At 45.1% G+C, this 11,017-nt stretch overlaps 1 protein-coding gene across 2 annotated transcripts in view; it reads left to right on the forward strand.

Annotated features, from left to right (window-relative positions):
• The window catches only part of LOC135251161 (plastin-3-like), a 35,155-nt gene extending 24,138 nt beyond the window's left edge, over window positions 1–11,017 (forward strand). For both annotated transcript variants that reach the window (XM_064328314.1, XM_064328315.1), the window contains exons 7-16: window positions 85–250; window positions 1,178–1,320; window positions 2,800–2,895; window positions 6,313–6,508; window positions 7,446–7,524; window positions 7,677–7,794; window positions 8,247–8,380; window positions 8,675–8,798; window positions 9,337–9,461; window positions 9,647–11,017. In XM_064328314.1, the coding sequence (XP_064184384.1) occupies window positions 85–250; window positions 1,178–1,320; window positions 2,800–2,895; window positions 6,313–6,508; window positions 7,446–7,524; window positions 7,677–7,794; window positions 8,247–8,380; window positions 8,675–8,798; window positions 9,337–9,461; window positions 9,647–9,779 (1,314 nt within the window). In that variant the 3' untranslated portion in view covers window positions 9,780–11,017. The remainder of the gene's footprint in view (window positions 1–84; window positions 251–1,177; window positions 1,321–2,799; window positions 2,896–6,312; window positions 6,509–7,445; window positions 7,525–7,676; window positions 7,795–8,246; window positions 8,381–8,674; window positions 8,799–9,336; window positions 9,462–9,646) is intronic.

Consider the following 11,017-nt stretch of genomic DNA (forward strand, 5'->3'; position numbering starts at 1 on the left):
GAAGCTGGAAGCCCATAGGGTTACCATGGTGAGTCGCGCAGTTTAACCCCGCTAACGGAGCCCTGTTTCTCCCTTCCCCCGCAGGAGAACTTGAACCTGGCCCTCAACTCGGCCTCCGCCATCGGCTGCCACGTGGTCAACATTGGGGCGATGGACCTGAGGGAAGGGAAGCCCCACCTGGTGCTGGGGCTGCTGTGGCAGATCATCAAGATCGGCCTGTTCGCCGACATCGAGCTGAGCCGGAACGAAGGTACGCCGCCGTGGCCACCCATATACCATCACCTTCGAAGCCCATTGGTTTATGTGCAGCTCTTTGATGAGATCTAATATATGATACATAATCCTTATCAGATGGGTACCTTAATCTCAGAACCATTATCTGGATAATGGGTAGAGCAGTTGATGGGTGCAGTGTCTGAAAATATGAAAATCTACTGTGCCCATCGCTGTTAATGTCCCTGTGTAGAACCTCCTGTTTTGGCTCAAGTGAATGGTGACTGTTTATATTTTGATTAACTGAAGAGATAGCCAGCCTGAGTCCTTGCATTTTTGTCTAGTATTAGTGTGGAATGCTTGCTGTCACATGCCGATGAACTTTGGAGGAATTCCAGTATGTTTGGTTGAAATCTGTTTTTGTTCAGCCTCTGCTTGCTTTGGAACAGAACGGCCTCAGTAACGGTTTATGAAATCTGTGCGAAAAAATTTTATCAATGCATCCGTAAACGGTATTTAGACCTCCTTGGCGTGGATCCGCTTTGTTAAGGCTATTAACTCATGCAGTTTCAACAGGGTTTTCTTCTTTCCTTACGTCCCCTGTGTTTTGAGCCCCCCGTGTGCCGTCATCCATTGGTCAGTAAAGGGGCAACCGTGTGCTGTTTCTCACTGCAAAAGAGGTCTCTTTTACAATAGATGCCCCAACTTAAGCAATGGGTGCAACAATTTAGATCCTTTCGGTACTTCGTTTTTACAGAGAAAAATGGTGATGCTGAGGCAGTCGTTTTAGCTTAAGCCTTCTTTCGCATCTAACGGTACCTGAGAGTAGGCCGTTTCCTCAGAGAGACTGAACTAAAGCACTGAGCAGTGTGGTGGGCGGGACTCTGTGGGACACAGAGCGGACATTGGTCGGTGGAGTGCAGAGGACAGGTGGGCTGACGGAGGTGTGACTCTGTTTCCTCAGCTCTGGCGGCCCTGCTGAGAGAGGGCGAGACCCTGGAGGACCTGATGAAGCTCTCCCCCGAGGAGCTGCTCCTGCGCTGGGCCAACTTCCACCTGGAGAACGCCGGCTGGAGCAAGATCAACAACTTGAGCTCCGACATCAAGGTGGGCCAGCCCGCAGGTCCCTACGCCGGCATGTCTTTCAAAGACCAGTCTCTCTCTTTACACCGTGTCAGGGGACTGTTTGAGCACCCAAATAGACTGCACCGTGGGCCTATGTTCAGCTTGGCACTGTCCTACCCCTTTTAAAAATGAAATTGTGGAAATGTGCAATAGAACAGTTATAAGGCCAGTGACATTTCTCAAGGCAGTGGTGGCCCGTTATATATCGCCTTCTTACATGTCCAGTACAAGGGACTCCCGCAGTACCTGGGTTCCATGCCTCAGAAATCTTCTGAAGGTCTCAGGCTATTGATTTACGCCTCCTCTTTCAGGGCTGTCTCTCGCGCATCGACCCGCTCGCGCTGTGCTATTTATAACCCCGCCCGGTCCTTCAGCCTGCTGTTTGAATCAGCTAATGGCGTAGAAGCAGTGAAAGTTTAATGAAAGTGGCTCCTGAGGAAACCTGGAGCCGTGACGAGATTACAGAGACAGTAAACAGTCCGAGGGCCTCTTTTCCTTTTACCTTTAGAGAAGACGTTTCACCATAATGGCAGTAATAAATATTTTATTTTACCTTTTTCTTTTGGCCTCAAGAACTTCACGTCTTACACGTTCGGGCTTAATCCAAAAGCAGATTTCAGTGGAAAAATTCTGTATTTTATCCTTTTATTCTGTGTTTCTAAATATGAAATGTAAACATTGTTGAAGGTAATAGCTGATTGGTTTTAATTTATTTTCTGGCTGGCATGCTATATGCAGATATGCCTGGTAAGACTTTTCCATGTTTAGACAGAGGACCATTGGCCTCCTCTGTAGATCCACCTTTTTAAGGTAATTGGAGCCAGTGACTTGATTTGAACTTGAATCATACATTGTTCCAGGTGTCACTCAGCTGGTGGTTGCATGGCAACACCAGAACCTTCAGAGCAGAACCACAGAGCAGAACCACAGCATGCAGGATGCACATCATCAAACTGTATATTCTTCCCCTTGTTTAGCTAGTATATGGTAATTATTTTATACTGGGGTTTTTGAAACAACAAGCATGATATTGTGAAATTCCCATAATAAATCTCATAAGGAATCTGTAGAATTCATTGATAGCATTTTTTTCACTTTGGTAATCAGACTGTTGGTTTTCTCTCTCTGTGATCCAGCTAACAGACTTCTCAAATTCAGTGAAGGTACTCACCACAGAGCCTTTCCAATAGACCATCTCTGTTTTGGCATGAAGGTCTCTATTAAATTATTTTTATGGGTGTACCTTTTCATCAGTGTCCTTGTCAAAGTCAAACCCAATTCCCGCTTCCATTATTTTCCTTCTTTGTGTCAAGGACAGAGCATGCCTTCCCAGCCTGCATTGCGCTTGTCCCCATGTGATGATGTCATCCCCCACATAACCATTTTTCTGTCTCACACGGTGTGTTTTAAAATTGGATGGAGCAGCGGTAGAGTGAAAGGTCTTGTTTCTGCCCCCCCTAGGACTCCAGGGCGTACTTCCACCTGCTGAACCAGATCTCCCCCAAAGGGACCAAAGAGGGCGAGGATCGCATCGACATCGACATGTCGGGCTTTGGGGTATGTATCTGCTCCCACAGCACGTCTAGCTCAGTGTGGGGTGGGGGTGCTACCAAACTATTTATTTAGCAAATTATTTATTTAATTAGCAGTTGCCCTTATGCAAAGCCATGTGTTTCACTGTGTATACAGCTTGGTGTTGCTGAAGCAACTGGGAAAAGGACCATGTTCAAACAGTGATACAGTGTTACAGTAATAGTGCCCCAATGGTGATTTAAACCTGCAACCTCTAAATTACTAGCTCCTATACTGCCGGGCCTCTTCCAAGCACAGGGACATACGCATGGTTAAAAAGATCCAGTCCAGTTGGAAAGACAGATCCAGATCCATCCAGATGTTTGGCGAATGCCAAAAAATCACACTTGGCTAACTGTGTGCCATGATCAGATCATTCATTGGGCTTTCTGGAGCAGAAGCATGTGACTTAGTCATGTCATCATTTATTCAAAAACTTTGTTTCCATCCCTCTTTATTGCATCTTCTCTTTATCGATAAGCCAACTTTTCCACCTCAGCCACGTGTAAAAACATTTTTATGGTATTTTGTTTTTTTTTATTTTTGAATTTCAAGACTTTCCACTCAGGTTTACTTATGTGCACATTCAAAATTTGCACAAAAGCTGTTGGATGGAAACCCACTATCAGAGGTTTCCTGCTTCTCTTTGAAGCCCTTGTTCTGGCATGCGACTGCCTTTTTCGGCAAGGTTTTCACTGGCATATTGCGCACATCTGTGTGCGTTAAAAAACTTCCAATAAAATGAATTTCTGTCCAACGGCACAGCTGCTGTGTGGTTTTGACTGAGGAAGCTTTCTAGACCCGCGTCTCCCGGGCTCCCTGAGCTTACCCGCAGACCGAGAGTACGTCTCCTCGAGGCTGCTGGCTGCCGTGCCTCGCGAATGCACGCTGTGCATCTGTATTCAGCCAGCCAATCAGAATGCAGCCGGAGATGAGTCAGAGGAGGGGAGAGGCTGCGTGTGTTCCCTGAGAAGGCTTGGCTCAGGGAGGCGGCTCGCTGAGCGTTGAGGGGGAGCGCTGGGCTCTCTGCGGCAGATGCGACACGAGCACGCGTGTCAGCCCCTGCGCCGGAACTGGAGCGGCGAGAAGATTTACTGCGTCGCGCCCGCCTCGTTCAAGATCAAGGACAGGGGCGGGGGGCACAATTTAGTGCATTGCTCCTGCTCTGGTAGGGATCAGGGAAGTGGGGACGATTTAGTGCCTTGTGCCCGCTTTAATTAGGATCATGTAGAACTGGGATGATTTAGCATGTGGAGCCCACCATGGTGGCCCGGTTTAGCCTTTCCAGATTACTCACTCTCCCTTTCCCCCCATAAGCCTCTCAGCCTCTACCACTTCAAAACCATTCCTGAATCGAGAGAGAGAGAGGTAAAAGGAACACCATGCAGTGTTCTGAAAAATGATTTTCTGCTTCACAGATTTTCAGCTTGAATCTCTTTTGAATCTTTGGGACCTGAGCAGGAACACTGCCAGGCTGCAACTTTCAGAGTTTACCATCCTTTAATTGAATTAAAGAATAGAAAAAAGACTTCTCAAATAAGCTTAATTCAGAATAAAAATTACAAACAATTTGCATTGACATTAAATGCTGGATGCTTAATACAGCATTGGAAGCAAGGTCCTATGCTTTCATGCTCAAAGGCAGTGGAAAAAAGAAATGTTTTAAGTTTGGCTGCTCTTAGACGACGCGTAAGCCAAATTGGTCTGCCTGAGACAGATGTTTGTTTGAAACATATTGTTTGTTTTGGCTATTGCCTTTTAGCGTGTCCGTCTATTTACAAGGTCACATAAAGGTACTCCAGGCCTCATGTTATTTCCAAAGAATAGCGTTGTGTATTATCACTGAAGAGATAATGATATGAGTATGTGACTTGAGGCTCAGTATATTACAAGTGTGCTTTACAATTATCTGGCATAATTTCATTCCCCAGGGCCCTTGGAGGGGCTGAAATTATTGCAAAAATGTAGTGATCAGTCAATTTTCTGATGTCTCCAATGGTGCTCTCCTGACTCATGAATACAAAACTCAGGGTTAAATAAGGAGACCATACCCTTCTGCTTTGTGGCCACTGAAAGCAGTCTCCTGTCTGCTTTTGTTCTGTGGGAGTGGAAACTCATCTGGTCTTAATAGTTTGTACTTTAAATTAAAGGGGAACAGTGGGTTAAGAACATGGCTTGCAGAGGCTGTGGGTTGAAATCCCAGGAGGGGCATTGTACCAATTAAACGAGTTGTTTTTAATAAACCTGTAATTGGATCATGTAAAATGCACAGTGAGCTCCTTTGAGTCACCTTGGTTTAATTTCTTGTCCAAGTGAATAAGTAAGTAGAAGGTACATCTCAACAGTCCAGTGTATTTATGAAATTAATGGCCTAAGATTTGTCATATTTCATAATGGCTTCTGTGTGAGTAGAGTATTGTACTTTCAGCTTTGAACAATCAGATTTCAGTGTCTTAATTGTCAAAACTCTGTGCAAGACAGAGTTTCACCTCCACCCTCCTTCCCCCCGGGTTTCCTCTGCTAAAGTAATGTGGAATCAACACTGCTGTGCGTTTCAGCTTCCTGGGGTTACAAATCAGTCAATGCTGTGATTTATGCGGGAGAATGGTGCGATTGAGTGGGGAGACAATGGCATCCGGCCTTGTTTACTCTGAGGTTTACTCAGGGGTCAGCATTCGCTGGGGACCAGCAAAATCAGCTATTTATTGAGGGAGGAAACATAGGTGGTAGAGAGGGAGAAAGGAGGGAGATGGATAGAGGAAGTTACGTATTTGATGCAGTGGATGAAGGGCCCATTGATGGGGGAACCCTACTTCTGTGTGTGTGTGTGTTACTTTGCGGGTCACTGAGCAGTCACCCCACTTAGCGGCACACACTCACATTTACTGGATAAATTCCTGCTTTCCTGAATTCCTCAATCCCCAAGTAGGCTGGGCTGTGTAGTAAGCCAGAGTTAAACTGTAACCATCTCCAAGCCCTTCTGATAATTACTCACCCAGCACTTTTAATGGAGCAGTCACACATACATGTTCACCCCAGAGCTTTTATTGGAGCAGCCACACTTAGATTTCAACTAGAAACATTCACACCACTTTACCGTGTGAATACTTTATGGTCCTGTTTACCTATCCTAGACAAAATAATGTTTTTTCATGGTTATGTAATGCTGTGAAGGCACAGTCTCAGAATTTCCAATGAGATATAATTCAGCTTTGGAATTTAAAAGGCTACTGATAGCGGCATAAGTGAATGAGTGAATGTGCTATTCCAGAATCCCATTGTTGCTGTGACTACTGACTGAGGAAGTTGCATCACAAAGTGCAGCTTTGCCTTTGGGGAAGAGCAGTCCTATGTCATGTGACCTTGCGTTCTGACCTGGTACCGTGTGCTTGTGCCGTTCAGGAGAAGGATGACCTGAAGAGGGCCGAGTACATGCTGCAGCAGGCAGATGCCCTCGGCTGCCGGCAGTTTGTCACGCCCGCTGATGTTGTCAGCGGCAACCCAAAACTTAACCTGGCCTTCGTGGCCAACCTCTTCAACAAGTACCCATCCCTGACCAAGCCAGAGAACCAGGACATCGACTGGGGCCGGCTGGAAGGTGGGCATGACCCTTATGGGGGTAACGTTTAGCAGGGTACATGGGTGCTGAGGGAGTTCCTTTACAAATGGTACTTGATGATCTACTCATTGCTATGATAACGATTATAGTTAATCAAATGTTCAAAGGAAAATGTAGATATGTTAAAAGGGTTGTAAATCTCAGCCATGGCTGAAGGTTACTGTAAATGTGCCCCCCTTGAACAGGTTGTGTAAACATTGAAACTGAGTTTTCAGGCCATCATGGAAACCTTTGTCATACTGCGTAGAGAAAGCTATATGGTGCTCACATCATTAAGTCCTTAAATAATCTGAAGGCCATCTCTGGTCAGTTGTGTTCATTGTGATCTGATTCTGCAGCAGTATAGAATGTATTTTTCTTGGCAAAAGTAAAATAAAGAAGTTAGTGGACAAACCAAGTGTGATAATGCCTTCGGATGTAGTTCAGTATTGTTCTGTAAGCCCGTAAAGGGTCCTCACTGTCACACATGGGTGTAGTCTCCTCACTAAAATGCAGTTTACTCAGATTCGCGTCCCTGTCTGAATCTCTGTGGAAAATATTAATGAACAGCTGGGCCATTTTTAAAAAGGAAACGTCAGCCGCTTCATGTACATTGTATAGCGTTGTAGCTCCCCCTGGTGGATGTGCTGTATATAACTGCAATCACCGAATGAGCCGTGGAGGATTGCGAGACATGTGGTAGATTATCTATAGACTATTGCCAGATGGCTTAATTTGAGCAGTGAATGAGTAAAGATGTGCTGAATGTTCTAGTTGTTGCACTGCATTATTGTGTTCCTATTTACTGGAGACATAGTCCTCAGAAAATGAGCAGTACACTTACACTTATATCCTTAATCCAGGATAACACTGGATAACAACTGAATAACAGCTTTGTCAGTGGATGGGTTGCTGACGCCTGTTTCTCTCTCCCCAGGTGAAACGCGAGAAGAGAGGACCTTCCGTAACTGGATGAACTCCTTGGGGGTCAACCCCCATGTCAACCACCTATATGGGTAAGGTGCCCATCCACCTGGTGACCTGTGTAGCGTGTGTGTGTGTTTGTGCGTGTGTCTGTGAGTATGGTGTGCATGTGTTTGTTTGTGTGTGTTTGGGTTTTTGTATGTGTTTGTTTGTGTGTATCATTTTTCTGGGGTTTTTTCTGTAGTGACCTGCAAGATGCACTTGTCATCCTACAACTGTATGAGAAGATCAAGGTTCCAGTCGACTGGACCAACAAAGTCAACAGACCACCCTACCCCAAACTTGGGGCTAATATGAAAAAGGTAAATATCAAAGGGCCACCTCACAGCTCATATACACTGACTGAAATTTATTTTCTAACACTCTTTTTTGTACAAAATGTTCAGATCAAGTAAATTGCATACTTTTTAAGCTTAACATAAAGTGTAGTTCAGAATAACTTGTACCTACATATTGCAGTTATTTTATTTTTTTGCTCATACAGTTTATTGTTTATTGTAATACCGGACAAATAAACACCATTACTCAAACTACTATGAACTTGCACATATTGTACTGTAGCTAGCAAGTAGCAACTGCCACTTATTGGAATTTCTTTAGCTGTAATGACTGACAGGTAAAATAATAGACGTGGCCCAATCCTGCCTTAGCAGCACCCTGAGGTGAGGTGGCAGAGTCATACTCTTTGTGAAATTGACCTCACGTCTGCCTCAGCTGCGCAGCTACCTCAGACCCATCCCCTCTGTCTGCGCAGCTGGAGAACTGTAACTATGCCGTGGAGCTGGGGAAGCACGAGGCCAAGTTTTCCCTTGTCGGCATTGGAGGGCAGGACCTGAACGACGGCAATGCCACCCTGACGCTGGCACTGGTGTGGCAGCTCATGAGGAGGTAAGAGGATGAGGCGCGCGTGGCGCATCGCGGCTGGCATCATTTATGCACAAGTGGGACCGATGAATGATGTCATTAGCAGCTGCTGAGAGCCTGACTGTGAATTTAGAGTGAGAGTAACTATGAGGGGGCGGAGGGTTGAAACATGTAGTGATAAAATGGAGGGTGTGATTATCTGTATCTGGATGAAAGATGTGTCTGACTTGTGCCTGGTTTCATAAATCAAACGTGTGACAGTAAAACCATGGCTGTGTTTTCTTTTGGTGACTGACCTGGATTTTACCTTTTTCCCAGGTACACCCTGAATGTACTAGAGGACCTCGGAGATGGATCGAAAGCCAATGATGACATCATTGTCAATTGGGTCAATAAGGTTTTGGCTGAGGCAGGAAAGCAATCCAAAATATCAAGCTTCAAGGTCAGCGGACATTTCTCAACCGACCATTTTTTCCCACTGCATGTTTTACTTTACCTGCTGTATGTCTTACCTTAAAGATTGACCTCATTATAGACAGATAAAAGCTGACAATGTTTAAGGCTTCTTTGCTTTCAATTCTGTGTATCAAGGCATGCAGTTAAGTGCATGCACACCTGATTCATGCTTGATGAAGATACAAAAGAACATTTTTAATTGACCTTGATCTTGATGCAACCAATTATTGGGCCAGACCTGCAAAGCTCGTTCACTCATTCACTCTTCAGTGAGGAAAAGAAAACTCGTGAAATTTTTTCAGTTCGTTTTTGGGTGTACACAGCATTTATAAACCAGTCTCTGAGACAGATTTACAAGGTTGTGGCATGGCCTGTCCAGCTTAACTTTTTTTGAGAATCGTTTGCAAGCAGCTGTGAACTTTTTCAAAAAAAAGTTGCAGTGAATTTTGAGACGTGTTCTGGGGTGTGTGGTAAAGAACACAGACACAGGCATCTTCTGACTGCGTTTTCTGTTGGGTCTGCAGGACAAAGGGATCAGCTCCAGCATTGCGGTACTGGACCTGATCGATGCCATCCAGCCGGGCTGCATCAACTACGAGCTGGTGAAGACGGGCGACCTGTCTGATGAGGACAAGCTGGACAACGCTAAGTAAGTGCGCTCATGAATGCCGTACCCCAACGGCACAGTCTCCCTGAATCACCATCCCAGAGCTGCTCTCTTCAGGTCCTCTGGCTTTAACACAGCACAGCAGATGTATTGTCCAAAGGAGTGTAGCTGTAAAACCACAGAAAGCTGACCCTGCCTCCAATTCTACCCCGCCCCTCCCTCTACAGGTACGCTGTGTCCATGGCCCGAAAGATTGGCGCCAGAGTCTACGCCCTTCCTGATGACCTGGTGGAGGTGAAACCCAAAATGGTGATGACGGTCTTCGCCTGTCTGATGGGACGAGGGATGAAGAAGGCGTAAAGGGACCATGCCGTGCCATGCCATGCCATGCCGGGCCAGCACACAGACCAACATCTCCCCCATAAGCCGTTTGCTGGTTGAAAGGCTTCTGGTTAAAGGAATTACTACAGCCATTGCTTAAAAGAAAAAAATGTAAATCAACAGACATTAAAACTAAAGAATCTTGTGTTGCTTTGGCAGGACTAATAAGGTCTTAATGGGGTGGGGTGGGGTGATGGGAAGGAGCTGGCATTGTTTGGTTACAGAAAGGCTGTTCTCCCCGTCCCCCTGCTCCTCACAAATATGACAGGTTGATCTGCGAAGGTACACATTGCTGAAATGCATTCATATCTTAAACCTCCAAGGTGACTCTGCACCCACACACACACGCAGACAGACAGACAGACAGACAGACAAGCATGCACACACAGACAGACACATGCACACACACACCGTCAGTTGGCTGAAGCTGTTACGAGACTCCTTGTACATTTTATTTTTGCCTGTTTCTTTTTGGTTTCTGGGGTGATATGTAGATGGAAAGGGTATAGTTAGCTGTATGGATCTTTTTGAGACTTTGGCTTATTTCAATTAACTGTACATCTCAATTTGAACGGCTTTGGAAGTGAGAAAGTGGCTCACCACACACAGTATTGCTGTAATGCAGTGCTTTCCTTTTGTGGCTTTTTGTACCATTAAGATGGAGGCTTATTTTCTTATTTTTATACCTTATATACAGTGTACCAAAAAAAGATAAGAGACAATACAAGATAACATCCTTTCCAGGTAGAAGCTTTAAAACATTCCATTGTTATGAACGCATTTTAGTATGTGTCTTACGTAAGTATATACCCAAAAATGTTGCTTTTTACATAAAGAAAAAGCGAGGAACTATGCATGAATATCTTATAGTTTTAATGTAAATCTGTACACACCCTGGTGGCTGAAAAGTACAGCTTTTATCCTGACAGGAGCGGTTTCATGCTGTATTCCCTTGGGTTGGGAAATGGGGCTGGGATGGAGATGGCAACACAGGGAACAGAAACCCTCTGTCAAAGATGGAAGGTGTCGCAAAAGAGAGGAGAAGACAGACTGGTCACCGTTTGGTTCAAAGAACCCAATGCTGTGGAGAAAACTGGAAAATGTTTAGCCATGCAAAGTTCAGGAATCTACAGCCAAAAACTGCTCAATAAGAACGGGCTAACAATACCTGTATCTGGGTGACAACTGGTAAAACTAAAATAAAACCATTCCAAACA

The sequence above is a fragment of the Anguilla rostrata genome, chromosome 3 (assembly GCF_018555375.3).
Source record: "Anguilla rostrata isolate EN2019 chromosome 3, ASM1855537v3, whole genome shotgun sequence".
Classification (NCBI taxonomy): Eukaryota; Metazoa; Chordata; class Actinopteri; order Anguilliformes; family Anguillidae; genus Anguilla; species Anguilla rostrata.